The sequence below is a fragment of the Bos mutus genome, chromosome 14 (genome assembly GCF_027580195.1).
Source record: "Bos mutus isolate GX-2022 chromosome 14, NWIPB_WYAK_1.1, whole genome shotgun sequence".
Classification (NCBI taxonomy): Eukaryota; Metazoa; Chordata; class Mammalia; order Artiodactyla; family Bovidae; genus Bos; species Bos mutus.
The window spans coordinates 38836625-38853264 of NC_091630.1; the positions used below are offsets into that span (position 1 = coordinate 38836625).

A 16640-nucleotide genomic window follows, 5' to 3' on the forward strand; every position below is an offset into this window, starting at 1 on the left:
AGTGCCTACCACTAACTGATTAGCGCCTTAGTGTTTTAATTACACAATCCCAGGATAAGAATCTTAATTGTATCAAATAGTTTTGTTTTTCTTTTCATTCAGTCTAAACAATTTGTAGATTACCAGAAGATTAATTTTGGTGGGTGGAACTCTACTGATGGTAGAAGGTGGCTTTGGCAAGGTGGCTGTGACAATAGAGGCAGCTTCATGTCAGGTCGATTTCTCTCTCTCATTTCTTGTCTCATTGTAACAAAGATTTGGGACAATAGACTAATTACAGCTCACACAGACAGGATTTCTCAGTTCCTATCTCAATGATTTCTCAGTTCCTATCTCGATGTAGCAAGGATTTGAAATGACTGACTGGTTACAGCTCAGTTACAGTTCTTTTATTAAACAGAGGGGATAGTACATTCCCAAGACGTGGGAGCAGGCTGACCCCGAAGGAGTGGCAGTGATCGCGCTCTGCTTCCCTTTTTATACTCCCCGTCTCCTCCTCTTGATTCTGCGCTGTGCATAATAGGGCTTGTACCCACCACCAGTCAGGAAAGGGAATGCAAATAGGCGTATGCTCAAGGGTGTTGACAGCTGCAAGTTGTATAATGACAGGGGGCAAATCTTATTTGAATGGCCTATAAGGACATTTAGTTTAATTAAGAGCAAGTACAGGTTTCTTACTAGAAAACTGACTACTGCTACTAAGAAGTGATGTCATTTTAAAGTCACTTGAAGTTGTCAAATAGTGATTCTGAGACCTTTCTGTTCTGGTACCAAATGTGTGGGAGAATGATGGCTGCAGGAACTCTTCAGTGGTCTTGCTTTGTGTGTGTGTGTGTGTGTGTGTGTGTACACGTACCTGTATGTGTGTGCTTCATCTTTTGAGGGGAGGTGGTGAGCACTAGATTAGGAGTTCAAAGACCTAAGTTCCATTTATGATTCTGCTGTGACCTATAAATTATTAACTCTTGAGCTTGATGCCAGATGCCTTACAGGTACTGGTGAAAGCACTCGACAGTTTTCAAAGTGCTATAAAAATGCCAAGTTGATTTATTAGCTGAATTATGAACTACTGGAATCAAATTGGCTCATGAATAAAAGTTACATTGTGCTAACTTTGATCCCCTCCACCTCAAAAAGCAAGTAATTTTTTATGGTGCCAGAAGAACAAGATTCTAGAAAACTAAATTTTGTTTGCTTTTTATAATATCTAATCGCCACTTTACTAACTCCATTTCTGTCTCTTTTTAATGCTGCCTCTTAGCATACGCTCCATTCAACACTCAATTAGCATGCCTGCTATGAGGTAAAGTATATTTTCACAAAATGTAGTTGGTCTTATGCTTTCTTACTTTTTATTCAGATGTTTCTCTTGAATGTTCTGAAGTAGGAGCTAGAAGTCTGCTCTAAACAAGCTGTGAAAACTGTTACTAGCTTTCAGTTGGTCTTCCCAATGTTTTTGGGCTGGTGTAAGAAATCCATTAAATGTTTGTGATTTTAAAAAGGAATTATTATTTCTACTTTATTTTGTAAACCTGTTAAATTTTTTCATTCTGGAATCTGTTTAATTAAAAAAAAATTGAACACTGCTTATCTGATCAACCTTTTCTTTTCGTGGATGTAGGTGGCCCACCTCCTCTGTTCACATTAGCTTTAGTTACAGTCTCCCTTTTTCTCATCATCCCCATTTCTACTTCCTTCATCCCATTGGGACATCTGGAACCAACTGAGACCTCGTTCTAGTGTCCTCTTTCATCAGTAAGCACTTGCAGGTGGCACCTTTTACTACCTCACCTGACCTCTCTGTAGAGGCAGAGAATTTTTCAACAATGTACGCTTGACTTGAACTTTAGTGTTCATTGGAACTACCTGGAGGGCTTGTTAAAAGTCCCTGCCTGGTGGGCCCATGTTGACTTTCTGATTCTGTAAGCCTGGGGTGGGACCTGAAAATTTGCTTTCCTAACAACTTCCCAAGGGCTACTGATACAGCTGGTCTGGGGATCACTCTTTGGGACCGACTGCCCGTCACGATGGTAGGAAGGGGGAAGCCCATTTTTCCTTCTTCTCCTGTTTCATCATGGTAGCAGGAAGGATATTGGAGATCAGGTGGATCGTATAAAACTTTGGAAACCGAGGTGAAAGCGACACACGGGCACTGTGACCCTCCCTAACTAATGCGGATGGATGTGAAGGCACGGGAGCGGCTTCCTGTGGGCTTGGAGAGCCTCTGTTAGTTGGGGCAGCTTTGTGAAGTGGCCAAATCGAGTTCCGTGCCCCTCCCTTCCTTTTGGTCTCTGTTTCTCCTGTTATGCTGCTCCTGGGAACCAGGATCCCTGGTGTGGAACCTCCTGTGGTTTGCTTGTCCTGCTGAGCTGATGTGGGTTTAGGTAGAAATCTTGCCAGGCAACGTATGAATTTAAACATTAGTTCTGGACTGTAGCACTTTAACCAAAGTCAGACTGAGCTAACAGTGGCTTTTTCTTATATGGTGACCAGTTGGTTGAGGAAGTGATAGACTTGTTGTACCTGACTTTGTTCCCTCTTCTCACACATGTATTTTTATCTGTATGTCTAACACTGGCTCCGTTCAAAGAATCAAAAAGATTGTTGTAGAAATCTTAGAACAGAAGTTGATAATCTCACATCATAAGACACCATTTGTATGTATGCCTATGGTACAGGTGTTATATATGGTTTATGTGTTCTTTTGCTGATTGAGAATAATGGCCAAGGGGAATACAGTCAACTAATAATGTTTTCTGAATTGTTGAAATTTTTGTTCCGTGTGTGTAATTTTATTATTTTTCTTTTCTCTCCATAGAAACTCCCCAACTTTCAAATCATTTGAAGAAAAGGTTGAAAACTTAAAGGCAAGTAAAGAACAGGGTCTTTTTGTTATCTTGTTTGGTGCCTGAACTTTCTTTGTTGTAGGTAGATTATTCAAATTAGAATTTCCTTTCAAAAATATTTAAAGAACTTTAATAACTTTAATCTTTACCTTTTAATGGGTATTTAAGGTGATATATTGGAGAAGGAAATGGCAACCCACTCCAGTATTCTTGCCTGGAGAATACCATGGACAGAGGACCCTGGCAGGCTATAGTCCATGGGGTTGCAAGAGTTGGACATGACTTAGCGACTAAACCAACCAAGGTGATAAATACTCTTAATATAATTTTTTGAGTATATATTGTAGTATGACAGCATGAGTGCTGAAAAGAAACATGTAATTTTTAAAAGTAGTACTTCAGAAGTTTGTGCTGCTTTTTTATTATTCACTTCAAATACTTTTGTAATTGGACAAAATGTAATACAAATCTCATTGTAGAAAATTAAAAACAATATAGAAAAGCACAAAGAATAAAACATAAAAACATGGTCCTACAACCCAGGAACAGTGATATGTTGTAGGACTATACTATTACACTTTAAAAAAAATTAACCAGGGACTTCCCTGGTGGTCCAGTGGTTAAGAATCTGCCTTGCAATGCAATGGACGTAGATTAGATTCCTGGGTGGGGAACTAAGATGCCACATGCTGTGGGGCAACTAAGCCCAAGAATTGCAATTAGGGAGTGTGTGCACCACAGTGAAAGACCCTGCATGACACAAGGAAGATCTTGTATGCTACAACAAAGACCTGATGCAGCCAAATAAATATTAAAAAAAAAAAGAATTAACCATAAGTCATAAACATTTTTCGGTATCATTAAATATTCTTCAATATTATGTTTAACGGCTGCTTGCATAGCCTTATAATGGATATTGTTTGTTCAGTCCTTAATTATTGGACATTTTTATTATGATGACGATGCTGTGGTGATCATTGATGATTCACTTTTATTTTTTGATTGCTTTGATTTTGGTGAAGGTGGACATTTGCCCATAATAATCAACTTTATGAATTTGTAAATTGCATTACCTTCAAGATTATATTCGAAACTATAAAATCATCAAGGATCACAAGTGATGAGAAATGATGTTTTGTTCCCATCCACTGCCCAACCTTCTCCACAGAGTTTGTACGAAGCCCATATGTTCATTTTTTCCAAAACGAATTCTGGTAATTATGGTGGATATCTTTAAAATAAAATATCTTAAGTAATAAAAACAAATTAATAAAATTAAAAAAATTAAATTAAATTAAAAAAACAAATTAAAACTAGTAACTTAAGTATTAAGATAAAACTGATATCTTAAGTATTTCATCTATATCAGCTTTAAAATAATCGTATTTTATCTTTCAGAATTGTAATTGAGTCATTTCTTTTTAAATACAGCTTTTTAAAATTACAGAATCAGGGTATGCTAATAGAAAGAAAACCAAACACTGTATCACAGGCTGGATCTTTTTTTCTTACATATAGAAACACTACTCCCACCTTTTCTCTTTCTACATAAATGTGTGTTTTTCAAAAAGGAATCACACTGTACACACAGCCCTGCAACTTGTTCATTTAATGCCCCCAGCATGCATGCTCTAATGAATCCACAAATTCAGGCCCCTGTTCTTTTTGCTCACTGATGCTTTTCAGTGGCCTGGAAGAGTCCTTGACACACTGCAGCTACTTAATAAATATTTGATGAGCAAAAAAATACATCACGGTCATTCTTCTAGGTCAGTACCAGAGGCCTGCTTTATTCTTGTTAATTCCTACTTAGGTATTTGAAAACAAATTGCATCCCAAGAAGTCAAGGTTTTACTCTAATTCAGTTCTCAAAATTTTAGGAATATCATAGTCTCTCCTTGAAATTACCCTGAGTGTTAGTTTTTGAAATGACTAGCTGGAAAACCAGGCAGCCTCTGTTCTTTTAACAATGAAGAGGAGGAGAAACTTCCAGGTCATTACTATGTACTCTCCTCCTGAGTATATTCAGACTCTATAAAATCAGTTTTTGAAATATGACTAGGCACCATTCAGATTTTAAAAAAATGTAATTTTTAAAAGTATATAATGTATTAGACAAATATCACAAAGGAAGCTGTAAAATATAGTTGTATGCTTGGGATATAGTTTTTCCTAACTTACACTGATATTCAGTTAAACATGGGGTCTACTTGTACTTTCATTTAGGTTGTGGATTGAGTCATTAACTGTGATTCTTGAGCATTTGCCATGTACCAGGAGATGAGTATTGGGCACTGGGAATACCACAGTGACCAAGAGTGACACAGACGCTTTCTGAAGATGTTGAGGCAATTAAATGGCCAATGAAAATAAAGGGGGGGTAAGGGCTTCCCAAGTGGCTCAGTGGTAAAGAATCCACTTGCAACGCAGGAGAGGCAGGAAACACAGTTTCAATCCCTAAGTTGGAAAGATGCCATGGAGAAAGAAATGGCAACCCACTCCAGTATTCTTGCCTGGAAAATCCCATGGACAGAGGAGCCTGGTGGGCTATAGTCCACGGGGTCACAAAAGAGTTTGAAATGACTTAGTGACTAAACAACAACAACAACAAAGCACTAGGACAGTGGAGGTCAAGGGCGCAGTGAGGATCAGCAGTGGGACTCTGCCACCCTTGGCAGGAGGGAAGGTCAGAGAGACTTCTCTGAAGATGCAGTAATGTACATGGAGGCCTTTAGGTTGAAAGGAATGTTTGAAGCTTTGGGGACCCTTTGAGGAACTTTACTGTGCTATAGGTTATAAAGCAAGAGACAGAGCTAGATAGGTGGGCCACCTTAAAGAAAAGGTGGGAAGCGACTGAAAGATTTTAAGCAATCCGAGTCATACATTCTTCTGTGCATTTTAGAAAGATTCAGTGTTGGCCCTGCAGAACTAAGGGGAGAGAGACTGGAGAAGGAGACAAGGTGGGAGGAAGGTGTTGTGATCAGGTCAAAGATGATGGAGTATGAGTCGAGCTAGTGCCAATGGAACGGAGTCGAAAGATATTTAGAATTTAGAAGTGACAGACAAAAAGTTAGTGATCGACTGGATGGGGAACAAGATGGGGAAGGACCAAGGATAACAAAGCAGTCTGACTGGGAGGTGCTTCTGCCATTCACGGCCTTGGAGTGGGAAGGGACCAGTGGCGGGAGGAGCTGTTTTAGACTTATAAATTGCAAGAGGTCTTCTTAACATTTTCTTATGGTTAAGGAATGTTTTAATAAATTTAATAACCATACAGTGGATACAAGTCATGCCAATTTTTCAGACAATTCAAAGATTTTGGATGGGAGGCCAGAAAGAATGAGAGTGCAAATTTCAACTAGATTCCAACTGTTAATGAGTCTGTGGCCAGTCACGACTGAGCTAAGAGCATCATGCTGTGTCTGGGAAACATACATGTATTTCTTTCCTTTGTTTTACTCAATAATATTTCACAAAATGTTATCTAGATATAGAGAGTTCAGTAAATTCTTTAGCATAACAGGCCTTATATAATTCTATAAATTTTATATTAAATATATTTAAATTTATATAATATTTTATATTTAATTCTATATTTATAAAGATAAATTTCCCTGTGAAGAACAATAAGCAGATGGGGGAGAAAGTAAAGGGGTAGAATTTACCAATTTGAATATTTTCAGCACGGAAACTGCCTAAGTTTTTCTATGAAACTGCATGGAACATGACCACAGTACTAAATCTGTACAAATCTAATAATCACTGAGCTCTCGGGCTCCTGGTTTATTTTTTCTTCAAAGTAAGATTTGAGTTACTTTATGCAGAGTCAGCGAATTGTGTGTTCCATAACGTCTCTTCCTTTTTGAACTTTTCAAAGTCTAAAGTCGGGGGAAACAAGCCTGCTGGTGGTGATTTCGGAGAAGTCTTGAATTCGACTGCAAGCGCCAGTGCTACCACCACGGAGCCTATTCCAGAGCAGACGCAGGAGGGCCTGTGAGCCTCCCACCTTTGTTCTGCTGCTCACTGCCAGATGCTGCAAGCGAGATCCAAGCACATCTTGTCAACATTCATTGCCATGAACTTCCACCAGATGTGCTTTTGTTGAGCTTTACATATTCCTTTGACCAAATAGCTTGTGGGTTGAACAATGTAAAAGTATCTTCACTTCTATTCCTGGGAAACACCCTTTAGTGTGCATTTCAGCCCCTTTATTTAGCAAATGTCACGATGAAAACACATCTAGTACCTGGGGATCCTCACTAGAATGAAATGAGAAGCTGTGGGTTATCATAATTGCTTACACAATTGCTCTGGGTGTGGGCTACCAGTTTGATCTTTTTCTTCTATACAGGTTTCTGTTTTTCCTCTTTGAATCTCTGTATATTTGATTCCTAGATTAGACTCTTCTTTAAAATGCTCTGCATCCTGCTTATTAAAAAAGTTTTGGCGAAATGTTCTTTACCTCCGAGGGAAGAACTAAACAGCTACACAAAATATTTTTGAGTATCGTTTGGGGATAAAGTATCTTATATCTTGGGTGTCTGAAGACACCAGACTAAGTAAATCTTCTCTATATTCAGTTTCTTATAGTTTTGTAAGTGACATTATGTACAGTAATTTCAAATCCTAGGTGACCTGAGAGTGGAGCCCTTTGTTTATCACCATCTGTGACAGTAACCATTTCAGTGTCATGGTTATTATGCTACTTATAGCTACTTATTTTTCACCAGATTAAAATTTTAGTTTTGGAGGAAATTATAAGGTAACATTCTAAATCAAGTATATTGTATTATCAATAGGTTGAAATTTGAACACTGTCCTCAAACGTTCAGTTCCAAAGCCTGAAAGTTTTTTTAGATCTAGGTAGCTGAAAAGTGCTAAAATCAATCGCATTAGGGGAAACGCTGTCTTCATTTAATTCATTTAGCAGCATTTAAAATAAGCACACCAAGTTATATGACTAATATAACTTGAAAAATTTTTATACTAAGGGGTTGGTAATAACTCCTGAGGATTTCATGCATTAATAAAAATCAACTCATCATTTTCTACTTACTTGTTTTCAGTTTGTTAGAAATTACAAAATGATACTGTAGGCATTGCCCCCTGCTTTGAAAACAGAGTGTCAGGGCTGAATGAACCAAAGCCTCTGGAAGTATCTGCATGGAGGCCAAGGTACTCTCATTAACTCTACTAGTTACTTACTCATCATCACTATCTTTTCCTTATGCTGTGTATGGTTATGGCCTACAACGTTGTATTTGTTATTTATCAAGTTGTGATTGTTTTATTATTGTTTATGCCAAATGTTAATTGCCAAGTTTGGAGTGACCTAAAGCATTTTTTAAAAGCATGACTAGATTTACTTGGGGATAAATTATCTTATGAAAACCAAATCTGAAAAGCTACAAGTGTTGATTGTTGTGAAGTAACATGCTGCCCTTTTTGATTGCTGGAGCTTTTGTGAGCACTTCAGATGCAATTGAAACTCTGCTCTATTACATGTGAAAAGCTTAATAAATTCTGTGTGTCAGTAGCACAGGTCCCAATATTTATTATGAGACCAATGGTCTGGAAACAGCTTGTTGTATTACATAATCAACTGGTACCCAGGCTTTAAAAAAAAAAAAGGCAATTTTTTACCATCTGCTTTATATCATTGCTTCATGGTATCAGACTACCATATTTACTTGCAAACGCTTTAAGGCAAAGGTTGTTGAAGCATTGTCCCAGAGGAATCCATGTGTATACATTTGTCTTTTTAAAGAGATACTATGGTTACTCAATAAGGCTGGTAAGTTATTTTTTCAACCAGTTAGTCTTTCAGTTGCTTTTATCACATCTTTCATCACACTGATTCTTGGATGTCCTCCTCTGTTACTGTCTTTTTAATAAGGCAAAATGGAGAAGATGGCGATTTCCTCAGTTTAACAAAATATCCTCAAATCTCTTTATTTTATGGGAGAAATGATAGAGGTAGGGTTGGAAGGTGGGATGGGTGTACGTGGGTACTGGTGATGGTCGTAAAAGAAGAAAATGGAGAAACACTTTTATAGACATCTACCTAAACTTAATTTAGAAATGATTTAATCTATGGCAAAGCACTCTGCCTCTAAAGAAGCAACAAAAAAGTAGAGGGAGGATAAATGTAGAAAAATACACATCAACCTAGAAATCTTATTCCAAGTAGTCTCTATGGAAGATCCAATATTACAGATTCACAGATACTTAAGCAATTTAGAACACAGTAATTACTAAGAGCACCAGAGAGGGATCCTGGTTATTCTACTGTGTTTCATGTTTGACACTAGAAGAGCATAGCAACAAGACTGAGAGCTCAGATACTTAAGGATTCAAGAAGAGTGATAGAAGAAAACAAATCCTAAAATTATCCCCTTCTTACAAAGGGATATCCTTAATTTATCGAGCTTGTGGGAAATAAAGCAAGAATTCTTACACCTATGAAGCCAAAGGAATCCAAGGAAGAGAGTAGAAACCATTGGATTATTTTAATAGTAATTCAAACTACTGAAATAGAGGGGAAAAAATAATGTTGAATTTGGACTATTTCTGGATCTGTTAATGAAGAAATACTACTGTTTATTTTTTTTTTTTTTGTATAGTATTTGAAAACAATAAAAAGTCTATAATTTGGGCATGAGTTCTTTTGTATGTATTATCTGCTGAGGAAAGCGGTAAATCCATTAATTATACAACTTCTCTCCATACTCATATCCTGGGTATAGAAAGAACCAGCAGTAGCTGTATGGAATCAATTTATCAAACAAAAAAGCTACATGCTGACTACACAAAGACATTTGTAAGTGACTTTTTGCTCAGTTTGTGCCAGAGATGCTGCATAAGGTCCTATGTAAGGATTGCATGTTTCTTTATATTAAGACCCAAATGACAGAACAGATTTTTATCCATAATGGAGAGACACTGGGCCATTAATTAGTGAACTGTCCCACTGTAACTGGATTAATTATAGAGACCATTTAGTTTTCAGTTACTAAGAAAGCACTCAGCAGTGGCCACAGGACTGGAAAAGGTCTGTTTTCATTCCAATCCCAAAGAAAGGCAATGCCAAAGAATGCTCAAACTACCGCACAATTGCACTCATCTCACACGCTAGTAAAGTAATGCTCAAAATTCTCCAAGCCAGGCTTCAGCAATATGTGAACTGTGAACTTCCTGATGTTCAAGCTGGTTTTAGAAAAGGCAGAGGAACCAGAGATCAAATTGCCAACATCTGCTGGATCATGGAAAAAGCAAGAGAGTTCCAGAAAAACATCTATTTCTGCTTTATTGACTATGCCAAAGCCTTTGACTGTGAGGATCACAATAAACTGTGGAAAATTCTTCAAGAGATGGGAATACCAGACCACTTGATCTGCCTCTTGAGAAACCTGTATGCAGGTCAGGAAGCAGCAGTTAGAGCTGGACATGGAACAACAGACTGGTTCCAAATAGGAAAAGGAGTTCGTCAAGGCTGTATATTGTCACCCTGCTTATTTAACTTCTATGCAGAGTACATCATGAGAAACGCTGGACTGGAAGAAACACAAGCTGGAATCAAGATTGCCGGGAGAAATATCAATAACCTCAGATATGCTGATGACACCACCCTTATGGCAGAAAGTGAAGAGGAACTCAAAAGCCTCTTGAGGAAAGTGAAAGTGGAGAGTGAAAAAGTTGGCTTAAAGCTCAACATTCAGAAAACGAAGATTATGGCATCCAGTCCCATCACTTCATGGGAAATAGATGGGGAAACAGTGGAAACAGTGTCAGACTTTATTTTTCTGGGCTCCAAAATCACTACAGATGGTGACTGCAGCCATGAAATTAAAAGACGCTTACTCCTTGGAAGAAAAGTCATGACCAACCTAGATAACATATTCAAAAGCAGAGACATTACTTTGCCAACAAAGGTTCGTCTAGTCAAGGCTATGGTTTTTCCTGTGGTCATGTATGGATGTGAGAGTTGGACTGTGAAGTAGGCTGAGTGCCGAAGAATTGATGCTTTTGAACTGTGGTGTTGGAGAAGACTCTTGAGAGTCCCTTGGACTGCAAGGAGATCCAACCAGTCAATTCTAAAGGAGATTAGCCCTGGGATTTCTTTGGAAGGAATGATGCTAAAGCTGAAACCAGTACTTTGGCCACCTCATGTGAAGAGTTGACTCATTGGAAAAGACTCTGATGCTGGGAGGGATTGGGGGCAAGAGGAGAAGGGGACGCCAGAGGATGAGATGGCTGGATGGCATCACTGACTCAATGGACGTGAGTCTGAGTGAACTCTGGGAGTTGGTGATGGACAGGGAGGCCTGGCATGCTGCGATTCATGGGGTCGCAAAGAGTCAGACGTGACTGAGCGACTGATCTGATCTGATCTGAAGAAAGCATTATCACTTTTAAGTAAACCTACAAACCATAGATTTCAGTTTCCGTGTTCTGATTCTGAAATAAAAATGAACCAAAATTAAAAGGAGCCAAAAGAACTCACATGCCTATCACCTGCCAGGACTTCATACTTAAATGCTGCCTGGCCACTTTCACTGTTAACAGTCTCCATCCCAACATGCTTGAAAAATTTCCCCTTGGTTTCTGGAATTATTTTCTCATTTTTCTGTTTGACTATTCTCTGGCATTCTCTTCTTCCAAATCCTTAAATGTTATGGCCCATCTCTTGTCATCTTCTACAGGATCTCCTTAATGATAGCATTCATCTCTATGGTTGAAAGGACTTATCTTTACAGTTATACTCATCTGTCTTGCCAGTGTATCACTAGCCCTTTTTCCCAGATTTTCTTACATGTTTGAAAGGCATAAACTTCTAAATCACCTTCTGATGACTTCCATCTAGCCACTAGTAGTCACTGTTTGAGCTTTCAGTAGGTGATGGGCATTTCACACCCACTTCCTTCAATTCCTCACTCAAGACTGTTGAGCTGTCATGATTTTATAGATGAGATTACAGCTAGCAGACAAAGAGCTTGAATTATATTTTATTCACTTGCCATCTGCCATTACTATTTTTACAAAGCATACTAACAATTTGCAAGCTACATGGGAAAAAAACAGCTTGTATTTTTAATAAATCAAGAAGGAAGGTGTGGTTCAAGGAATCGGAGGAGGATCAGAAGGGGCCGTGATGTTAACATAGTGCCATTAGGGTCGATGTTACTGTTGGCACTGATATAGGGAAGGACAGTATCTTACCTGATGCTTCTGTTACTCTGCCAAAGGCAGAGAACTAGGCATGCTTGAAGTTAGTTGATACACACTTATCCATTAAAAACATCAGAATTTGTCCCCAAATGCATTATCAAAACAAAGGAAGTTATCATCTGGCTAAGGTAGGACATGAATATAATACAGCCATTCATTTTTTGAGCTGGGATGTTCAGTTCAGTTTAGTCGCTCAGTCGTGTCCGACTCTTTGCAACCCCATGAATCGCAGCACGCCAGGCCTCCCTGTCCATTACCAACTCTCGGAGGTCACTGAGACTCACGTCCATCGAGTCAGTAATGCCATCCAGCCATCTCATCCTCTGTTGTCCCCTTCTCCTGCCCCCAATCCCTCCCAGCATCAGAGTCTTTTCCAATGAGTCAACTCTTCCCATGAGGTGGCCAAAGTACTGGAGTTTCAGCTTCAGCATCATTCCCTCCAAAGAAATCCCAGGGCTGATCTTCAGAATGGACTGGTTGGATCTCCTTGAAGTCCAAGGGACTCTTAAGAGTCTTCTCCAACACCACAGTTCAAAAGCATCAATTCTTCGGTGCTCAGCCTACTTCACAGTCCAACTCTCACATCCATACATGACCACTGGAAAAACCATGGCCTTGACTAGACGAACCTTTGTTGGCAAAGTAATGTCTCTGCTTTTGAATATGCTATCTAGGTTGGTCATAACTTTCCTTCCAAGGAGTAAGCGTCTTTTAATTTCATGGCTGCAGTCACCATCTGCAGTGATTTTGGAGCCCAAAAAATAGAGTCTGACACTGGATATTAGCGATCCCATTTGCTCTGTAGATGCTGATTAAGTTTACAGAGCACTTCCTTAAACTTGAGATAGAGACTAATAACTTGGTTGTATGTGAGGAAACCAAATCAGCAACAACAACAACAAAAAACTGCTCGCCTGCAATCAGGATTGGAGGTTGAATTAGAACTAAGAGCACTGGCCAAAGCTTTTCACTACTTTTTTTTTTTTCCCCCTGAAGGGAAACAGAAGTAGCAATAGCCTTAGAAAGTAATGTAAAACTGTCTTAGGCAAGACTTCATCAAGAGGCAAGGGAAATAAACAGTTTATGTACCAAAGGAGAGAACTCACCTAGAGCAGAATTTACTTTAAGCTCTCTACTGAATTTAAGGCTTGCCATACAGGTGGCTAGTAATGTGTGATTCATACAATTATGCACTATTCTAAGGTTAGTTCCTTGCTATCTCTAATTTTCTTGAGGAGGTCTCTAGTCTTCCCCATTCAATTGTTTTCCTCTATTTCTTTGCATTGATCACTGAGGAAGGCTTTCTTATCTCTCCTTGCTATTCGTTGGAACTCTGCATTCAGATGAGTATATCTTTCCTTTTCTCCTTTGCTTTTCGCTTCTCGTCTTTTCTCAGCTATTCGTAAGGCCTCCTCAGATAACCATTTTGCCTTTTTTGCATTTCTTTTTCTTGGGGATGATCTTGATCCCTGTCTCCTGTACAATGTCACGAAACTCCATCCATAGTTCTTCAGGCACTCTTATCAGATCAAATCCCTAGAATCTATTTGTCACTTCCACTGTATAATCATAAGAGATTTGATTCAGGTCATACCTGAATAGCCTAGTGATTTTTACCTACTTTCTTCAATTTAAGTCTGAATTTGGCAGTAAGGAATTCATGATATGAGCCACAGTCAGCTCCCAGTCTTGTTTTTGCTGACTATCTAGAGCTGCTTTTTCAGCTACAAAGAACAGACTCAATCTGATTTCAGTGTTGACCATCTGGTGATGTCCATGTGTAGAGTCATCTCTTGTGTTGTTGAAAAGGGTGTTTGCTATGATCAGCACGTTCTCTTGGCAAAACTCGTTAGCCTTTGCCCTGCTTTGTTTGGTACTCCAAGGCCAAACCTCCCTATTACTCCAGGTATCTCTTGACTACCTACTTTTGCATTCCAGTCCCCTATGATGGAAGTTCAGTTGCTCAGTCATGTCCAACTCTTTGGAACTCCATGAACCACAGCACACCAAGCCTCCCTGTCCATCACCAAATCCAGGAGTTTACCCAAACTCACATCCAATGAGTCAATGACGCCATCCAACTATCTCATCCTCTGTTGTCCCCTTCTCCTCCTGCCTTCAATCTTTCCCAGCATCAGGGTCAGTTCTTCACATCAGGTGGTCAAAATATTGGAATTTCAGTTTCAACATCAGTCCTTCCAATGAACACTCAGGACTCATCTCCTTTAGGATGGACTGGTTGGACCTCCTTGCAGTCCAAAGGACTCTCAAGAGTCTTCTCCAACACCACAGTTCAAAAGCATCAATTCTTCAGTGCTCAGCTTTCTTTATAGTCCAACTCTCACATCCATACATGACCACTAGAAGAACCATAGCCTTGATTAGATGGACCTTTGTTGACAAAGTAATGTCTCTGCTTTTTAATATGCTGTCAACTTTGGTCATAGCTTTTCTTCCAAGGAGTAAGCGTCTTTTTATTTCATGGCTGCAGTTACCATTTGCAGTGATTTTGGAGGCCCCAAAAATAAAATCAGCCACCATTTCCCCACCTGTTTGCCATGAAGTGATGGGACCAGATGCCATGATCTTCGTTTTCTGAATGTTGAGCTTTAAGCCAACTTTTTCACTCTCCTCTTTCATCAAGAGGCTCTTCAGTTCTTTACTTTCCGTCAAAAGGGTGGTGTCATCTGCATATCTGAGGTTATTGATATTTCTCCTGGCAATCTTGATTCCAGCTTGTGCTTCATCCAGCCCAGTGTTTCTCATGATGTACTCTGCAAATAAGTTAAATAAGCAGGGTGACAATATACACCCTTGACATACTCTTTTTCCTATTTGGAACAAGTCTGTTCTTCCATGCCCAGTTCTGACTTGCTTCCTGATCTGCATACACATTTCTCAAGAGGCAGGTCAGGTGGTCTGGTATTCCCATCTCTTTCAGAATTGTCCACAGTTTATTGTGATCCACACAGTCAAAAGCTTTGGCATAGTCAATAAAGCACAAATAGATGTTTTTCTGGAACTCTTGCTTTTTTGATGATCCATCGGATGTTGGCAATTTGATCTCTGCTTCCTCTGCCTTTTCTAAAACCAGCTGGAACATTTGGAAGTTCACGGTTCATGTATTGCTGAAGCCTGGCTTGGAGAATTTTGAACATTAATTTACTAGCATGTGAGATGAGTGCAACTGTGTGGTAGTTTGAGCATTCTTTGGCATTGCCTATGATGAAAAGGACATCTTTTTTTGATGTTAGTTCTAGGAGGTCTTATAGATTTTCATAGAACCATTCAACTTCAGCTTCTTGAGTTTGAGTAAGGTCTGGAGATGGTGATGGACAGGGCAGCCTGGTGTGCTGCAGTCCATGGGGTCATAGAGTCAGACCTCGACTAAGTGACTGAACAACAAAGGTTAGTCCACTTCTTGTGTTCTTTCTACTGTCTACACAATTGATGAGAATATCAGAGTTTTAAAATCCATAGTCAAAAGCATTATTGGGAATTCTCTGATGGGTCCACTGGCTGGGAGTCTGAGCTTCCACTGTCCAGTTCAGGGTTCAGTCCCTGGTCAGGGAAATAAGCTCCCTACAAGATGCCTGGCCTGGCCAAAACCAAAAGTCTTACAGTCAAAAGCATTATTAAAATAGGGTCTGGGGTCATACATAAAAATTCCTCCCCTCAAAGTACTTGCAAATGTGATGGAACAGTGCTTGCTGAAGTAAATAATTGTGTATTATTATAAAAATGCTGGGTAGAAGGATGGACAGCTTAATTCATTAACACATCTATGGTGTTCATCTCAGTTTTGAAGAAAGTGGGCAAATTCTGGCAATTAACATGGCGCTGGAAGGCAGAAAATCATAAGTGAGCGTGGGTCCTCTGGGTAGTGCATAGTTAGGCATTATGAACTTACTCCCTAAGAGAAGGGATTGCAGCCAGAGGAGACCCAAAACGTCTCAAATTAGTATTTTTGTAACATGGCTGGGCTGACCACAGAATAGGCAAAGAAGGACACACTTGGAACCCAAATGTTTAAGCCCTACCATGTGCTCGCTGTCAGGGATTCAACAGCACAATTCCTGCCCTCATAGAGTTCATAAATTCAGAGCACACGCTAAGCACAATTACTGTAAGTAAACTACATGGCATATTAATAAGTGTTAAGTGGCGGGGGTCCGATAGTATTTGGAGTTCCAATTCTACATCAGATAGCCAAGGAGAACCTCGCAGTTGAGCGAAGTCCTGAAGAGCGGTGAGGGTAAGAACCTTCGGACATTCTGGGGAAGGACGCAGGAGGCGGGGGCAGCAAGTGTCACATTACCAGAATTTAGAGCAGCACAAGGCCCAAGGGGTACTTGGGAGGGCGAAATTGCTACGAGTCAGACCGCTTTCCAGGCAAAACTTAGCGGGCCGCTGCTAGCAGGGGATGGCTGCTAGCCATCAAGGATTTTATCCACCAACCCGAAGCTCTCTCGACCCACACTTGGCCCCACCACCGACCAGGACACGCCCACCGCCCACAGGGCTCTGCAATAGGCGGCCCCTCGTTGCTCCGCCCCGCGACCTGCG

The 16640-nt window shown here is 39.7% G+C and overlaps 1 protein-coding gene across 1 annotated transcript in view; it reads left to right on the forward strand.

The window, feature by feature from the left end:
• Nucleotides 1-9507, forward strand: part of TPD52 (tumor protein D52) — a 131041-nt gene extending 121534 nt beyond the window's left edge. The window contains exons 5-6 of the mRNA XM_070382210.1: nt 2819-2867; nt 6724-9507. Coding sequence (XP_070238311.1) covers nt 2819-2867; nt 6724-6843 — 169 coding nt within the window. The 3' untranslated portion in view covers nt 6844-9507. The remainder of the gene's footprint in view (nt 1-2818; nt 2868-6723) is intronic.
• The last annotated feature ends 7133 nt before the right edge of the window (nt 9508-16640 follow it).